This window comes from Lithobates pipiens, unplaced genomic scaffold (genome assembly GCF_037356315.1).
Source record: "Lithobates pipiens isolate NorthernLeopardFrog02 unplaced genomic scaffold, aLitPip1_a1.2 Scaffold_13, whole genome shotgun sequence".
In the NCBI taxonomy this organism is placed as follows: domain Eukaryota; kingdom Metazoa; phylum Chordata; class Amphibia; order Anura; family Ranidae; genus Lithobates; species Lithobates pipiens.
In genome coordinates this window covers 197708177-197727417 of record NW_027507718.1, presented here as the reverse complement: position 1 = coordinate 197727417, position 19241 = coordinate 197708177, and the positions used below count along the sequence as shown (strand labels likewise).

Sequence of the window (19241 nt, the reverse complement as noted above, 5' to 3'; positions counted from 1 at the left end):
GGTTCTAGCCTTCCCCATAACAACATCACAATAAAGGGATCTTAATGAACACCTCAAATCATTTTGTTATATGAAAACAATCATTAACCTAATTTTCCATTACAGACTTGATACCTTTCTTTTTTATTAAATACTGATACCAAACCATTGTTATCTTTCCAAAATGAGTATTCTACTAACCTGGCATTTTGCATTGGACAGAGCATAGCCTGGTCACAACCAGGAGTCTCGAGGTATGGTATAAATTTGGATAGAGGATGGTATCACAGTAAAAGAAGAAAGTGCATTTTTATTCAATATAACAGTGCAAAGAGCAATAGAAGCTTACAAAGTAAAATTATCTGAAATCATATTTTAAAGTGAACCATTCCAACTTCCAAGCACATACATATCCATATAGCTTTATAATGTAGCTATATAATGTAGGTATATAATGTAGCTATATAAGCTGTTTCAAACTGCTTTTTACCAAAAAAGCATATTAACCAAACAGCGCAGTTACTGGTATGCAAAATGTGACTTTTTGCCAAAAGTCATTGGCTAAGACTTCATTGCCATCTACCACAACTCCTTCTGGCCACGGACATATGCCACATGTCACAGGAAGGGAACATGTGTCTTTGATGTGAGGACAGTGACTGACAGTCTGGCTTTACATTATCTATGGTGTGCAGGAGGCAAAATGATATTGTCCAAACGACCAAATTCCTGGGTCAAGGAGGGCCGATTAGAGCATACTTACTGATTTTACACTGATAACGACCAATAATTTTGGAAAAGCAAAACATAAATAAATATCCTTTATATATTTAGACCATTCAGAACCATCAACAAAAAAACCCTAGAAACATCCACTATGAATAACAGCTCTCACAAAGTGTTTAATTAATAAATATATATTCTCTTCTGAAATCATTGAAACCAGTTAGTAATAACAGTGAACATTTGTAAAACATTTGGCATTTTATTTTAACAAGTTGTGTATTTTCTTGTTCTGTATTTATTCATTTAATTGGCAAAGTAGTGCTGATCCTTTTGATATCCAGTAGTCACTTGGTCTCTTTGATGGTAAAAGCACGGTAACCACAAAATTAGTGGAATGACCTAGTAAAAAGAAAGCAAAAATAGGTAAGAGGTCAATTCCATTCATTGGAACCCGTGTATAATGTTCAAAAGGGTCAGGTCACCATAATAGTACGTTCTTTTGGCACAAGGGTTTGGTTTTGGCATAGAGGAAAGCATTGTAGAAGAGGTGAATGTGCAAATGAGGGCTTATTATTACATTATAAACAGTTAGGCATAGGGTTGGTTTCACAGTTAGGGTTACAGCTAGGGTTATAGGAAAAGTTAGTGCTGAGTTTACAGACAGGGCTAGTGTTAAAGCGGAGTTTCGCCTGTAAAAAAAAAATACTGTAGCTGCTGACTTTTACCTGTCCAGGGAGCTAGCACCCCAGCCAATCTTTGGATCAACTTCCGGGTGCTGCCACCGCCATTCCTGGTAAGGTAACCAGGCAGTGAGGACTTTCGGCTTCACTCCTGGTTCCCTACTGCACATGGGAAAGTCACGCTGCGCATTCTGAATGGCCCCTGCTGTCTTCTGGGACCTGTGTGTCTCCCAGATGACAGCAGGGGGAGGAGGAGGGACCAGACATTGCGTAGACATTGCGATTTTTCCCCGGACGTGGGAGCAGATACCTGGATTTGACAGATAACTGCTCCCCCTTGAAAGGTGCCAAATGTGGCACCTGAGGGGGGGAGGAATCTGTTCAGCGGACGTTCCATTTCTGGGTGGAACTCCACTTTAAAAAGGTTGTAAACCCCCCAAAAAATCTGTAAGAAAAAGGCATTATGAGCTAGTATGTATCGCATACTAGCTCAATACGGAATACCCACCTTAGAACAAAGCCCTTTTAGCGGTGCCCGCACTCCGCTGAGATGGCTGACATCTTCCTCTGTGTTTCTTCTGGGTTTGCGGGCTCCGAAACTGTGATTGACTGGAGCTGCAATGATGTCACTTCCATGTATGCGTGTGGGAGATGCCGGTCACAGCACAGGGCCCTGGAGAAACGGCACGGCAGCCATTCCTTCAGAGCGCATGCACCAACATAATCGGTGCAGAATACAGTAAATATCTACAGTAAATATATGTAGATATTTACTGTACCTATAGGTAAGCCTTATTATAGGCTTGCCTATAGATACAAACAAACCAGGGGAGTCTACTTCCTCTTTAAGTCAAGGATTACAAGAAACATGGAACAGTGCTAGTGTGAGAAGTATGACATTATTCGCTGCTGTATTGCTTTTAAAAGCAGTAACCTGTTTTATTGTGTTGGAAGTAAATGTCTGTGAATAGGCTCGTCTCTCAGACATTCAATCTGTCTGTTCATATAAAGTCAGAGTGGGTCAACTAGCCACAGTAAAGTGGCTTAAAAGCAGTTTAGCACTGAAAAAACTCAAGTGAAAACTATACAAATGATTCAAATGCTCTTAGTTGCAGAGCAGGAGTGAAGAAAGTTTATTCTTAATTTCTCAAGACACATCTGATGTTATTGTGGTCATAACATATATTTCATAAAACGTACTCATTTAAAAAGTAGGCAGCTTTATGCTCATTTGACAATGTTTTGAAAATATTGGATTAGAAAAATTGGCTGCAGTATATCATATAGCTGGATGGAATATAAAAAAATAGATTTATTTATTTAATTTTCTAAATTTGTAGCTATCACTTGTCGAGATGTTCTTTTTCACAGAAAAAATTGATTTTATTGAGAAAAATAAATTCACAAAAACTATAATAATGATCCAGAGTAACCAGTTCACATTGCAGGACACAAACATTGTCCTGAATAAGATTGTACCTATAACAATAAGTCATTCAAATGACAGACAACAGTCAAGAACATTACATTACATTTATTTCAGATAGTATAGTGGACATAAGGACTCAGAACTCTGTGGGTAGACAGGGCTTTGTGGTGATGAAATTTCACAATAGCAAGAATTTTGTTGTTAACACAAAAAGGTTGAGTTACTAAAGGCTAATGGACTGAACTTTACCAGAGCACCTAATTGGGTATTTTTTACAAAGTGAAGTTTCACCACTATCATGAGTGCACTGCACTTGCAAAATGCAATATTATTATTATTATTATTCACAATTTATACAGCGCCAACAGTTTACGCATTTAAAATGTAGAGGGGGGACAGCACCATTACAGTACAGTTCAATACAGAAGGGACAGGAGGGCCCTGCTTGTAGAGCTTACATTGTAAAGGGAGGGGTGGTGGTACAAAAGGTAATAGATGCGGGGAATGATTTGATGGGGTTGTTAGGTGGGTGTGGGATAGGCTTCCCTGAATAAGTGAATTTTCAGGGCTCTCCTAAAGCTAGACAGGTTAGAGGCTGATCGGATTTACCAATATATATATATATATATATATATATATATATATATATATATCGGATATAAGGCAATATTTATTTGCCTTAAAGTGTTACTAAACCCACAAGAGTAAAATCCATCTGTATAAGCAGTAAAGCATGCTTGTTATACTCACTGTGGAACCTAAGATGTTGATCCTCTGCATTGTGCAAAGATGCTGTTTAGTTCTGCCTTCTCTGGCTCCCCTTTTTTTAGTGTCCCCAATCTATCTGCTGATAGAACAGAGCCTTGGGGGCACTCTGAACAATCTCAATTTGGTGTGTATTGCCAGAGAGGTTTTATTTTTTTGGGTGGGGGGGTGCATGTGGTCAGCACAGGGTCGATCAGCACTCTCCAGACAGAGTTAGGGGATCATGCAGCCTCATAGGACAGTCAGAGCAGAATGAAAGCTCCCCCTACAGTCTTTAACTAGTGCTAGGCCGGACACTGATAGAGGTCACGTAACCGCTATATACGGCTGATGAGAAAAGGTATTTACCAGTTTATAGAGTGGAACCTTGGTTGATGAGTAATGTCGTTAACAAGCGGTTTGAAAGACGAGCAACTTCTTTTTTTAAAATCCTGACTCAGTTTGCCAGTGTTGTCTCGCAAAATGAGCAGAATTCAAGCTAATGGGGTGTGCAGTACTGCATTTGGCCAGAGGTGCGGGGGCGCCGGTGACACTTGGAACGGTTTGGAGCCATTCGGAATCACTCGGAAATACTCTGTTCCAGAGTGTATCCGAGCCATTCCGAGTTCAGCCGAACTGTTTTTGAGTATTTCAGAGGCTCTCTGGCACCCACCTCTGGCCACATGCAATATTGTATGCAATAGAAGTCAATGCGGAACTAATTATCTTTGTTTCCATTGACTTGGGGAAACTTGGTTTGATATGCGAGTGCTTTGGATTACAAGCATTCTCCTGGAATGGATTATGCTCATAATCCAAGGTTCCACTGTAATTACTAAAATAATTGCATTTTTCGTGTTCTGTGTTAGACTAGATATAGTGAATGCAGGACTCTGGGTTTAATAACACTTTAAGATAAATCAACTCCAAAATATCAGGATTGATAGCCAAAGTATTCTGAAGACAAATGCAAAGCTAAAAAAAATGTAATAAAACTGACTACATACTGTAGATGCTGTTTGCCCTTATGGGCAAAGTTTTGTTTAATTGCAATCTTACCTGTGGTGGAAAGTGTCCCAGCTCTGGCTCCAGTCTTATAAAGTGGTGCTTGGTACAAACTGGAATTCGCTTGATAGTTCTGGCGTGGTTCAAAGTGTATCACAGGCAGCATTGGATTCATTTGTCTTGGCAATGCATCCTCAATCACCATGTTTTCATCATCCCAGCGACTGGCATCCATATACATCCCATGAACCAACACACCATCCTCGGGAGTAGGTAGCTGCAAAGTGATAGTAAGTGCATTGAATGTTTCTGTTAAACTTCAGAAAATGTACTTTAGATGTGAACACAAGTAAGTTTTGAAAGAAGTCAGCCTTTATAATACATTGAGAACAGCATCATGAGCGACCAGAATCAGTAGTAACTGTTGATAATATAATTTAAGCTCTGACTGCTGATTGGCTGGCCGTGTGATAAGCTATATATTTACTGAACTGTGTGTGGCTGAATCTGGTGTTTAAAACTGAAGTCAAGGTAAGTTAGGGATTACAATATTCACTACAGCATGCTGCAAATAAAATGTTATTAAATGGAGGGAGGGTTGTCTGGCAGATGCAATTTCTGCAATTGTTTGGTATGTCTCATTCCCAAATTTGCAAACTATATTACTGAGCTGAATATAACAAGAAAATGTTTAATCACGCCACTATTCCTGGTCTATATATATGTGCATAGGAGCATTTTTAACATCTGAAAATTTACAAGATTAAATTCAAGAGTTAGTTGCAATACAGAGAGATTTAAGCTCTGCTTGCAAGGACCAGGCAGGGACTGGACCATTTGAGGTTTTTCGATTCAAGAGCCCATCTTAATACTAAGGAATGAAACATCCTGCACTATATATGTAAATTTTAGTCAAACAAGTTTAATTCAATAAATGAATGATTCATTCCCTTGGATAAAGGCAATTCAACAACTGACATTTTGAACCTTACTATCAGTCTCATTTTAGGGGCCCATTCACATTTTTCTATTTCCCTGCAGTAAAACACATGCAGTTTACTGTATGAAAATGTATTTCAAGTAGAAATCCAACTCATTCCTTTTGTTCAAATCTAAGTGGTACAGTATACTTTGGTGTTTTTAAAGAGAGACTTTATAGAGGAAGTAAAGGCTAAAATGGTCCCGTAAGCCTTATCTTGTAGTAGTTTAGTTGCAAATGTTACTAGGTGGCTAGTACATGAATACAAGAAAAGAATAGGTTCATAATATTCCAATATTCTGTTCCAGCTTGACAATGCTTTGTTTTATGATTTCATTTGCAGTACATACTGCAATTTTTACAGAATGAACAAATTATCATGTAGGTGAAACACAATTATCCTTCTGGTCTTATTAAAAAAATAAAAAAAAAATCCTTCTGGTCTTTTGATCCAAGGTGACTGAATTCAATTTTCTGCATTGTCCAGGAAGAATAGACACTGGAAAACAAACAGCTTGCAGTACAGACAATTGTAAAAAGATAATACGCATCCATATACTAAGCAATAGCTAGGTTATATGAGATTATCAGGTCAAAACTGTTTACAAGCACATACTCTAACCTGTTTTGTGCACACACACATACAATGTTGCTTTCATGACTTACGTGTTTAAGGTGAATCTGTATACAAGAAATGTGTTATCTACGATATATATGCCATATACTGTAGATACAGAGCAGAGGTGAAATAGCTTGCATAGACATCATAATCAACTCCTCTGCAGTTATTACAATTTTTCTATAAGTAGATTTTTTTTCAGTGTCACTTTGAACATGTTATGAAGTTCCATACTGAGGATATAAGGTATTTGAAGTGAGTCCAGCCAGGGAAAATAAAGACATTTGGAATTAGGGGATAAGGTAGGTGAGTAAATGTACACGGTTGAGGAATGTTGTATTCAATAGGTTAATGATAACTCATCTTCTCTCTTTTTAAGTTGATACCAATTTTACTAGCTAGTACTTATTTTAATTAATTTTGACACATTTTGTACTTTAATCTTTAACTTTAACAACTCCATGCAAATCTTTTTTTTTAAGTGTTGGGACCAGTGGGAAAAGGTTATATTAGCACTGTTGTCTTTATTACTGTCATATCAACTGTTAATCTCTCTAACAGGAACATAGATGGGTTAGCAGAGTTGGAATTTGTGAAGTGACGGAAAATTTCCCCAACTGGGATACAAACAGCAATACGAAAAGGAACTGAGCTTCCAACCTTTCTCCACTACATAGAGATGGGCTTTAAATATTTTATTATCATTTGTTTACACAAAGGAGTTTGGTGTTTTATTTATATGATTTAATTACCACAGCCTAAATGTACTTGCTACAGGCCCTGCAGGGAAATCACCGCGGGCAGTTTGATAGTGCCACTAAAAGGCCAGTAACTTTGTATAAAATGGTCTGAAGGAAGAGTAGTTCCTTTAGCCTATAGCAATCTATGACAACCTCCGCTTCATTCCATAATATATTCTTGTGTCCCTCTACATCAGCGGTCTTGAATTAAAATTCATGGGGGCCCAGTTTGTAAAATGTTCTTATGGCAGATGTCCGAATCTCATGTTTGTGCTATAACACATCACAGTCCCCTTTTACAGCACAGCCCCCCCCCCCCCCCTGTATATCAGTGTCCCCAGCGCCCTCTTCACATCACAACTCCCCTTAACATCAGTATCCACAGTCCCCCTTTACATCACAGACCACATTAACATTACAGTCCCTCCTTTAAAGCAGTCTAATAGCCCTCAGTTAGCATTTGCATCACAGTGTTTCCCTTACACATCACAGTGCCCCCTTTACACATCACAGTGCCCCCTTTACACATCACAGTGCCCCCTTTACACATCACAGTTGCCCCTTTACACATCACAGTTGCCCCTTTACACATCACAGTGCCCCATTTACACATTGTCCCCTTTACACACCACAGTGCCCTCTTTACACATCACAGTGCCCCTTGCAGTCATGGTCCCCCTTTCCTCCGTTATGCTACAGTTGCCATCTCATCACTCTTCCTCCCCTGGACAGTTCTACCAGGGCAGTGCTGCTTCTAACCAAATACCAATATCCAGTTTCTGCTCCTTGCACCTATCCTGCCTTTAACCCACCTGCCTCTTCTTGGGTGCCTACAATCCCACAAGAACTTCTCCCAGCTACTGTTTCCTCTTCCTTGCCATATTTCAACCCTCCTCTCCAGTCTGCTTCATCCTTTACCTACAGTCCTGCAGTTACCTACAGGACTTCAGTAGCTAAACCAAAAAAGAGACAGAAGTTCTTTCCTACCCATTTGATCCTGCCAGTAACCCAAACAGCCTCCATACCAGCCAATCTATCCCAGCCTGAAATCCCAGTGCCAGTGTTCCAGCCTGAGGTGCCCGTGTTCCAGCCTGAAGTGCCCGTGTTCCAGCCTGAAGTGCCCGTGTTCCAGCCTGAAGTGTCCGTGTTCCAGCCTGAAGTGCCAGTGTTCCAGCCTGAAGTGCCAGTGTTCCAGCCTGAAGTGCCAGTGTTTCAGCCTGAAGTGTCAGTGTTTCAGCCTTAAGTTTCAGTGTCTGAAGTCCCGTTGCCCGTATCCGGGTCTGAGGTTGTGGTGCCGTTTCCCGGTCTGAGGTTGCAATGCCCGCTTCCCAATCTGAGTTTGCGGTGCCCGTTTCCCAGTCTGAGGTTGTGGTGCCCGTTTCCCAATCTGAGGTTGTGGTGCCCGTTTCCCAATCTGAGGTTGCGGTGCCCGTTTCCCAATCTGAAGTTGCGGTGCCCGTTTCCCGGTCTGAGGTTGTGGTGCCTGTTTCACGGTCTGAGGTTGTGGTGCCTGTTTCCCAGTCTGAGGTTGCGGTGCCCGTTTCCCAGTCTGAGGTTGCGGTGCCAGTTTCCCGGTCTGAGGTTGCGGTGCCCATTTCCCGGTCTGAGGTTGCGGTGCCCGTTTCCCAATCTGAGGTTGCAGTGCCCGTTTCCCAGTCTGAGGTTGCGGTGCCCGTTTCACGGTCTGGGGTTGTGGTGCCCGTTTCACGGTCTGGGGTTGCGGTGCCTGTTTCCCAGTCAGTAGTTACGGTGCCCATTTCCCGGTCTGTGGAGCCTGCTGTCCTGCCAGAAAACCCGGAGCCTGATGCCCTGCCAGACAACCCAGATCCTGCTGCCCTGCCAGACAACCCAGAGCCTGCTGCCCTGCCAGACAACCCAGAACCTGCTGCCCTGCCAAACGACCCAGAGCCTGCTGCCCTGCCAGACGACCTGGAGCCTGCTACCCAGCCTGATGTGTCCCTGTCTGTTGCCCAGCCTGATGTGCCTCTGTCTGTTGCCCAGCCTGATGTGCCTGTCTTCTGCCCAGCCCGATGTGCCTCTGTCTGCTGCCCAGCCTGATGTGCCCCTGTCTGATGCCCAGCCTGATGTGCCCCTGTCTGCTGCCCAGCCTGATGTGCCCCTGTCTGCTGCCCAGCCTGATGTGCCCTTGTCTGCTGTCCAGCCTTATGTGCCCCTGTCTGCTGCCCAGCCTTATGTGCCCCTGTCTGCTGCCCAGCCTGATGTGCCCCTGTCTGCTGCCCAGTCTGATGTGCCCCTGTCTGCCGCCCAGCCTGATGTGCCCCTATCTGCCGCCCAGCCTGATGTGCTCGTGCTGCTGCCCAGCTTGATATGCCCTTGCCTGCTGCCCAGCTTGATGTGCCGTGCCGTGCCTGCCGTCCAGCTCGATGTGCCTGTTGCCCAGCTTGATGTGCCCTTGCGTGCTGCCCAGCTTCATGTGCCTGCCGTCCAGTTCGATGTGCCTGTTGCCCAGCTCGATGTGCCTGCTGCCTGACTCAATGTGCCTGCGGTCCAGCTTGATGTGTATGCCACTCAACTTGAGGTCCCTGTGCTTGCTACCCAGTTTGATGTGCCTATTGCCCAGCTTGATGTGTCTGTGCCCGCTGTCCAGCTCAATGTGCCTGCGGTCCAGCTTGATGTGCCTGCCACTCAACTTGAGGTCCCTGTGCTTGCTACCCAGTTTGATGTGCCTATTGCCCAGCTTGATGTGTCTGTGCCCGCTGTCCAGCTTGATGTACCACTGCTCGCTGCCCAGCTTGATGTGTCGCTGCCCGTTGCCCAACCTGAGCATGCCTATGCCTGTTGCCGGTTTAAAGCTCCCGTCCAGTGGGGCTATGTCGCGACCAACCTAGCGCATAGCTGCGGTCTGCACACGCCCGCTGGCCAGACTGGGGAGACCACTGGATCTTAGTGCCCAACCCGTTGCCCAGTCCGGAAGTTGATTGTAGATCTCACAGGAAAAAAAGTAGCTTAAAAAGCATCCCAGCAGGGAAATTACTCCTTATTCCTGACTTGGCAGAAAAAAACTGAAGGCCTATAGCAGAGAGGGGGCTGTATATCACCTAGGACTGCCCATGGGTGTAGCCAAGTATTTTTTTGCCTAGGGTCCTACTTCTGTAGGGGGTGATATAACCCTATGGTTCTGAATAAGGAAGCACTGCATCTGTTAATGAATGAATGAGAAATAAAATTTGTGCAAGAAAAAAGTCCTATGTGCATTAGTCTCTGTCATTTGCTATACTGTATATTGTCCATTATACTTCCACAACAAACGTATACACATTTTCACTTATCCACCTTGAATGCTTCAAAATGCAAGGTCAAAATAGGCTCATGTCCCCTATAAATGAGATCCTCTATGCTTGGTGAATGCTGACACTTGTCCTTCTCATATGGAATCTCTCACACAAAGTGGTTTATAACACCAGTAATCCCTCAGTAAATTGCAGCACCAATTTTCTGTGTTCTTGGTACTCCTGCTCATCTTCTCCATACGGCAGCATTTAAAACAGAAAACACCATATAGTGCTTCAACTTTATAAAAGCTTTATTCAGACACTCTAAAATACTCACATTTGCCTGGGCATATTGCATGACCGCATCTAAAGGGATCGTCGGTTTTCCGCTCCGACCAGCTATGGTAAATACTGAGCTTCCTGGATACTCCATGCGCAATGATGTCATCTGAACAGCCCTGCCTCTACGTGTTATGTCACCTGGACATGTGACTTCCTCAGGGGGATCATCAAGGGGACAAAGGCCTTAGATATTTATATGGGCCATACAAACCAGGTGAAAGGACATCCAATGGGGGTGAAGCATTCAAGGTGGAGGAGTGGAAGTGTGCACACATTTGTTGTGGAAGTATAATCAGCACAATAAGCAAGATACAGCAAGTGACTTGGAGACTGATGCATGTGGGATTTTTTTTTCTTGTACAGATTTTATTTACATATTTGTTTGCACAAGTTATATATGTTGAAAGTTACAGTGCAATATTTAAGGTATAGCGCTACACCATTTTTGTGGGGACCCCGCCCCTTTGACGCACGGGGGCTTTCCCATGGTGTCAGGGGGGCGGGGTCACCCAGTTATGTTGCCGAGTGGCCCCGCCCTCAGTTATATAAGAGCTGTCCCAGCGAAAGCCACGTCAGGCGACGGAAGCCTCCCATGGAGGCGGGAAGGTTGAGGGTTTTTTTTTCTTTTTCGGTCCGTTGGGCAGCGTGAACTTACACTATGGGACATTTTTATTTTTTTATTTTTGACACTTTTTTTGTGGGGCCGGATCTGGGGATCCCCTTCTTAAAGAGGGCTTTCAGATTCCGATAAGCCCCCCTGCCCGCAGACCCCCACAACCACCGGGCAAGAGTTGTGGGATGAGGCCCTTGTCCCCATCAACATGGGGACAAGGTGCTTTGGGGGGCTACCCCAAACCACCCTCCCCATGTTGAGGGCATACAGGAGGGGGGCGCTCACTCATCCCCCCTCTTTTCCTGCAGCCTGCCAGGATATGGGGCTGGTATGGATTTTGGGGGGGCCCTGTGCCATTTTTTTAAAATTTGGTGCAGGGTTCCCCTTAATTTCCATATCAGACCCAAAGGGCCTGGTATTGATTTTAAGGGTTTGGGGTTCCCCTTAATATACATACCAGACCCAAACTCTTTTTTTCAGTTATCTGTATCTATATTGCCGAGACACAAAAATTCATTACAGCCACGATCAGTTTTAAATGACAATTTTTCCTTTAGAAATGTCATTTTGCTGTGGTACTGTTCTAAACACGGGGAAAATGCGCCACTTTACAGACATACTATAGACACCCCCCAGGCACAATATTTAAAGGAATATTTCATATTTATTTTTTCACTTTAAGCATTAAAGAAAAAACATAAAAAAAAATCCAGAAAAAACGACCATTTAAAAAAAAAATTTGCATTGATACATGTCCCCTGGGACATTGGGACATGACCCGGGTCTCTGAACACTTTTTATGACAATAACTTGCATATAAGCCTTTAAAATTTGCATTTTTGGTTTTTCATTTTCGTGACTTTAACAGTGTTCTGCCAAATTTTTTGCCTGTTCGCATGTTCTGCTGCGAACCGAACAGGAGGTTGTTCGGCTCATCCCTACCCACAACAACCATATTTGCAATACAATGTAAGATGCAAGTATAGTGTTAGGTTACCTGTTAACTTCAGGTCAGCCCATGGTGTGTCCCCACACAAAGGGAGATCATAGCTTGGTGACAAAGCATCATATAAACCCCCCCCCCCCCTTTCTGTACTGTGGCTAATATAATTCTCCCTAATTGGTCACTGTACCTAGCAAATGTATATTGAGCACAACCTGATTGGACGAGTGAAAGAAGGCTGCTGTTTACTACCCAGGTGAGATGTGATCAGGGAGCACAAGAGGCCAACCTTTGAAGTCAAACTAATTACAGTAACACCAACACAACACTCAATACTTTAAATATATTTCCTTCTAATTGAAATATATTTCTAATTAGAATATTATTTACAGCTGTTAATGAAGATTTCACATAAACCCAATATGTAACACATCTATTTTTCCAACCAATCAAAGCCTTACATTTTTTTTAAATTTCAGTATATAGTAACTGTAAATGTAGAGGGACTGTCATTTTTAATATACCTCAAATATTGCACTATAACTTTCAACATATTTAACTTGTGCAAAAAAATATGTAAATAAAATCTATGCAAGAGAAAAAAATCCCACGTTCAACTCAAACATCGGCCTCATCCCTAGTTGTGGGTAATTTGTAAATATCATGTAAGCCAGGGGACTTACACTGTACATTGTGTCGTAAATACTGTCTGGTGTGTAATTTGTATATATTATTTAACCCTATCAATAAATGTGTCTTGCCGATGGAACTACCTCTTTTGTGTAAGAACACTCAGATCTAGATGTGTATACGTAAATACTGCTAAAATGATTAAGATGTAGGCATATAAACTAGTCAACAGAAGGTTCTAAAATAATATAAAGGAACATATGAAGGCTAAGCCAAGGAAATAGTTCTGCAAAGTCATGCTTCAATTTGAATCAAACAGTATGAAAAAAAAAACTGTATAACTTAAATACATATATATATATGTGGTTAAATATGTTTTATAAGTGTCTAAATTAAAAAACAGGAAAAAACTTCAGGGACAGTTTTTGCAAATCCATTGACTGTATGTGATAATCAAATGTGAATCAGGAGACATGGCCAGTTTGGCATCAATGAGCATTAGAGTTTGTTGCATATATACCCCCATAGTTCCACTTATTTTCTTTCCTTGCAAGGTCTACTGCACTGTTGTGAGAGACAAGTGTACAAAACCAACACCACACAAAATATGTATTCTAGTCTATCAGATCATAAAGAGTTAAAACATGTATGTACTTTCACAAATGTACCCAACATTTTTGTTCGTAGATAGAGAAAAGCCGCGTACACACGTAGCGGTATGTCCGACGTACTTAGTCTGGCGGACTTCCGCCAGACTGTCCGTCGGAATTTCCGAACGGGCTACTTGCCCACACATGGCACTTTTTCAGCGGACTAATACGGCGTACTAAGTCCGCCGTACTATCCGCCCTACTTTCGAAATGAACGGACTCGCCCACACACGCGGAGGAAAGTCCGCTCATTTCGAGTGCGTCTCCAGGTAGGCGGGGCCCGCAAAGGAGACGTCGCTGACCCCGCCGCCTGGTATGGACTTAAAGGGGAACCCCAACGCCGAAAAAAATCGGCGTGGGGGTCCCCCCCAAGTCCACAACAGACCCTTGTCCGAGCACGCTACCCGGCCGGCCAGGAAAGGGGGGCGATCGAGCGCCCCCCCCTCCTGAGCCGTACCAGGCCGCGTGCCCTCAACATGGGGGGTGCCTTGGGGAAGGGGGGGCCGCGCGGCCCCCCCACCCCAAAGCACCTTGTCCCCATGTTGATGAGGACAAGGGCCTCTTCCCGACAACCCTGGCCGTTGGTTGTCGGGGTCTGCGGGCGGGGGGCTTATCGGAATCCGGGAGCCCCCTTTAATAAGGGGGCCCCCGGATACCGGCCCCCCACCCTATGTGAATGAGTATGGGGTACAATGTACCCCTACCCATTCACCTGTAAAATAAAAGTACAAAAAAAAACACAACACACGAGATAAAATACTTTATTGCACAGCTCCGGGGGTCTTCCGTCTTCAGGGGTCTTCTCGCCGGACTCCTCCGCTATCTTCTTGTAGCTCTTTTGCTAGCGGAGGAGTCCGGCTTTCTTCCTCGCCGCCGGCCTCTTCTTCCGACTTCGGGGGTCTTGTCCCCCTCTTCGGTTCTTCTGCCGGGCCACCGCGCCTTCTTCTTCTGTCGCCGCCGTCGCCGCCTTCCGTTCTTCTTCTTCTTCTCCAGGAGATGTTGATTCGACGATCTCTCCGGCCGCAATGCCAGGGACGCGCTGCGCGGCTAGTTATATAGGGACAAGGGGCGGTGTCACATGGCTTTATGTCATTCTAAGTCCGCCGTACTTTCGGGTCAAAAAAGTATGCCGGAGGCTACACACGGGGGGATTGTTTGGCGGACTTGAGTTTGCCGGACTTTTCCACCGGATTGTTTGATCCTGTGTACGCGGCAAAAGGATTAGAACCTCTGACAAGTTCTTATTGGTTTGTGTGCCCGCTGGGGAACTTCTAATACATTTTTTATGAATGCGACAGCAAAGATAGAATGGGGAATCATCACATGGGTTAATAGACAGTTAAAAAAAACTTGCAGAGGTTCTAATGCTGCCCTATTAAATAATATACAGTTGCCGACCAGCCGCTATACTGCGGCAATTTGGCTCGACTGCGCGAATCGATGTACTGGTATGTCGGTTCGTGCACTGGCTTTGTGGCCATGTACTCGCCGCTGCCCCCCGTGTTCACGGGAAAGAGAGGCAGAATGGGGATCTGCCTTTGTAAACAAGGTGGATTCCCGTTCTGACAGGGGAGGCGAGAGAGATCTGCTGTTCCTAGTGATCAGGAACAGCGATCTCTCTCTACTCCCAGTGAGCCCATCCCCCTGCCAGTTAGAAAGCACCTCCCTAGGGAATCCTTAACCATTTGATCACCACTAGTGTTAAACCCTTCCCTGCCAGTGTCATTTATACAGTGATCAGTGCATTTTTATAGTACTGATCACTGTATTGGTTTCACTGGTCACCAAAAAGTGTCACTTAGGGTCAGATCTGTCCGCCGCAATGTCACAATCCCACTAAAAATTGCAGCTCGCCACCATTACTAGTAAAAGCAATAAAAAAAATAAAAAGTCCCTAAAGTTTTCCCGTTTTGTAGACGCTATAACTTTTGTGCAAACCAATCAATATACGCTTATTGTGATTTTTTTTTAACAAAAATATGTAGCATACTACATATTGGCCAAAACTGATGAATACATTTATTTTTTTTATATTTTTGGGGGATAATTATTATAGCAGAAAGTAAAAAATATTGTTTTGTTTTTTCAAAAATCGCTGAGGTGATCAAATACCATCAAAAGAAAACTATTTGTGGAAAAAAAGGATATAAATTTTGTTTAGGTACAGTGTCGTACGACCGCACTATTGTCAGTTAAAGTAACGCAGTGCTGTATCGCAAAAAATAGCCTGGTCAGGAAGTGGGTAAATCCTTCCGGGGGAGAAGTGGTTAAAAGGTCATTTGAACTACAGGTTCTCCTATACTACCATGTCCCTAGCTGATAGATGACAAATAATAAAAATGAAAAGTGTTATAGTGAGTAAGAATGACCATAATTTCAAAATGTATGCATTTCACTTTACTACAAAAATTTAATCATTATCTACACCTGTTTATCCATTGGCAGCTCTTCTCCAAACTTGATGTTTTTAATGGCCTCAATGACAGCTGCTTGGTCTCGATAACATGGAAGAATGTTGTAATGGAAATTAAGTTCATCTATAGGCAAGTTATATTTTCGAGCATGGTTTTGAAGTGTTCCTAAAATAAAAGAAGGTCACTGTCAGGAATCAGCGGCTAAGGAGATCAGACAAATAGCTACACAAGGGAACCCCAACCACAAGAACCAACCCCATTGACAAAAATCACTAACCAACACAACTAAAGACTAGGTAGAACTATATACAAGGTATAGGTAGGGGGGTACAGGGAAAGCAGGGATACAAGGTAGGGGGGATCATGATTGGGTACTGAGAAGAAGGAGGCAGGAGCAAGGCAGAGGGGTACAGACTGGATCAAGCTAAGCAAAAACAACAGGCAGCAAGGAAGGGACCAGAATCGTGACGCCAGGGAAGGCAGGAGCAACATTAAGTAGCCCCCCGGCAGCTGAACACTAATTTGCCTAACTACCACAGCCTTCTGACTCCTGGGAGACACCTGCTGGTGGACACTGGAGCTGCAGCAAACAGCCCAGAACAGAATAGTGCCACCAGCAGGTGAACTTAATCCTAAGGCCGCGTACACACGGGCGGACTGTCTGTCCAACTTAGTCCGCTGAAACACAATTCAGCGGACAGTCCGCTCGTGTGTGGGCTTCAGCGGACTTTTTCAGCGGACAGTCTGGCGGACTAAGTCTTTCGGGAATTTCCGTAATATTGTCCATCCAACTTTGGTTTCAGCGGACAGTCCGCTCGTGAGTAGGCAAGTTGGACGGACTAAGTATGGCGCATGCTCAGAAAGGATTTACACGGCCGAAGGTTGCATTGCAGTGTATTGGACGTCGTATTTCTAGTCCCGTCGTACGTGCTGTACACGTCATCGCGCAAGCTTTCAACGGACTGTCTGTTCATTGTGTGTGGTCAAGTCCGTTCATTCAAAAGTAGGACGGACTGTCTGTCGGATTGTCTGACGGACTTAGTTGGCCAGACAGTCCGCCCGTGTGTATGCGGCTTAACAGTCACTTAACATAAACAGTTATATTACATACACAAAAATGTAAGACAGTAAAACATTTTTAGTCAGTCAGTTCTGTTTTCTCTGGTCATATAACATCATGCTGCAACAAGTAGCTTATTCAACACGTATGCAGGTTTACGTACCCAGGAGCTAAGGTGGTCTCCATATTCAACTTCAACTTCTATCTGCATTTAGTGGCCCTGTACACCGCAGACACAATGCTTGTGGGGTATAAATATCACTACATGCAACTATAAAAAGGTCAGCTGGAGCTTTTCTAAACACAACTTGAAGATGATGATGCTTTAGTGCCAAGGTACAAGATCCCTTAGGCTAAATTAACATTTTGAATTAACCATACGGCAAACGTGTGAGGGGTTTTATGTAGCACATCTGGGTGGCATGATGATTTTTTTCTCAGAAAATTAATCATTTTCAGCACTGAGGAATTGGTGAAAATGTTATACATACTTATATGTTTAGCACAAGCAAATGTACATAAAGGATACACATTTTGCACCAATGTTTACAGAGTATACTGTATATGTTGCTGAAAACCATATATTAAGTAGCTCTCAATCTAACCCTCAACCCATTTCAATTTAACTCCACTCCTAATCCTACCTCTGCACCTCAAACCTTGTTTTAACCCTAACCTCTAAGCTAACCCTTTTAATTTAAAGTATATCTACACCCAGTAACAAAAGCTTGCAAATTTATAGATGTGGTAATTGCATCTCTTTATTTTTACCTGATGATCTTGCCAGTAGCACATTTCATCCTACATTTTATATGCAATATTTAAAGTGAATTTAAACCCAAACACAAAAATATTATATATTGCAGCTTACCACTCCTTAGATGTGGTGGTTTCATTAGTTTCTCTTCTTTCAAGTTTTTTTGCTTTATTTTAACCTAGTGATTTTGCAAGTAACACACTTCCTACACATTACAGTGACAGTGCTCACTCACCCTTCTGTATCAGGACAATAGAAACAGGATAGGACTGCCCATATATTCACCTCTTAAGTCGTTACTACTAGTGTAGAGCAGTATAAAATAATATCAGTCAGCAAAGCAGTGGCAGCCAGTGGAATTTTTTTTGGGGGGGAGCGGCAAACAGTATGCAACAACCCCCCCCCGGTCGGTAGTTAGCACTTACCCCTTACCCCATCACCAGCGGCTTCCCCTGCTGGCAGCCTCCCATTCTCCTCCTCTCCACGGGTCATCACAGCAATGGACGTGGCTTTCCTCCCTCCTCGTCGGTGGACAATCTGGAGTCTTCTCTTTTCGGCCAATCGGAAAATGGGTCTAACACCCACTTCTGATTGCCCAGGTTGAGGAACAGTCTCTCAACAGCGAATAATCATTCGCTGTTGTAACACATCTGGGCGGGCTCGGGTTGAATCCCCTAGCCCACCCTATTTTAATGCCCATTAGAGCCTCTGGCTCTAATCAGATGCTTAAAAAAAACCATCTAATTCATGCGCCTGGAGCCCTGAAAGGGGCCGGATGCATGAATAGGGGGTGGCCACATCCGCCATGGATAAATTCATGTTATGCATGAATTTATCCATTATGCATTTAGGGGGCGGTGATGAAAGAGGGGGCGGCGCCTGGACGACTCTAATGGATGGGCCACCACTGCAGCAAAGACAGAGCACATGAAGGTAGCTTACAAGGTTTCTGTCAGTATCAATAGGAACTATTTTGCCTTTATATAACACAAAATGCTTTCAATGTTAGATTTACGACCTGTTTACATGCATTTTACTCAAAGCACTCAATATGCTTTAAGTGTGTTTTAATGCGTTAAAGGAGTTGTAAAGGCAGAAGCTTTTTTATCTTAATGCATTCTATGCATTAAGATAAAAAACCTTATGTTTGTAGCAGCCCCCTCTCAGCCCCTCTAATTACTTACCTGGGCTCCAGAGATGTCCACGATCCCTTCAGCCATCCAGTACACTCCTCCTGATTGGCTGAGACAGAACAGCAGTGCCATTGGCTCCCACGGCTCCCACGGCTGTCAAAATCAGTCAGCCAATCAGGGGAGAGAGGGGGTGGGGCCAGGTCAGGGCTCCATGTCTGAATGGAAACATGGAGCTCTTACTCGGCTTGGGTGCCCCTGTAACAAGCTGTTGTCTGAGGGGCACTCAAAGGAGGGAGGGGCCAGGAGCAGCAAAGAGGGACCAGAGAAGAGGAGGATCTGGGCTGCTCTGTGCAAAACCAACTGCACTGAGTGGTTAATATAACATGTTTGTTATTTAAAAAAAAAATTAGCCTTTACAATCACTTTGAGTTAAAAGACTTTGTTTTTGGGTTTAGATACACTTTAAATTCTGTGGATATTTTTTTATTAATTATAGTTTCTAATCAGCTTTCATTCATGTGATTACACATTTGTCTGCTTGAAATCTAGCAGTAGTTTTAAATGA

The 19241-nt window shown here is 43.4% G+C and overlaps 1 protein-coding gene across 1 annotated transcript in view; it reads right to left on the bottom strand.

Annotated features, from left to right (window-relative positions):
- Positions 1 to 880: 880 nt before the first annotated feature.
- The window catches only part of DNAH6 (dynein axonemal heavy chain 6), a 418858-nt gene continuing 400497 nt past the window's right edge, over positions 881 to 19241 (bottom strand). The window contains exons 75-77 of the mRNA XM_077476093.1: positions 15740 to 15891; positions 4618 to 4840; positions 881 to 1104 (exon numbers count right to left, since the gene is read on the bottom strand). Coding sequence (XP_077332219.1) covers positions 1001 to 1104; positions 4618 to 4840; positions 15740 to 15891 — 479 coding nt within the window. The 3' untranslated portion in view covers positions 881 to 1000. The remainder of the gene's footprint in view (positions 1105 to 4617; positions 4841 to 15739; positions 15892 to 19241) is intronic.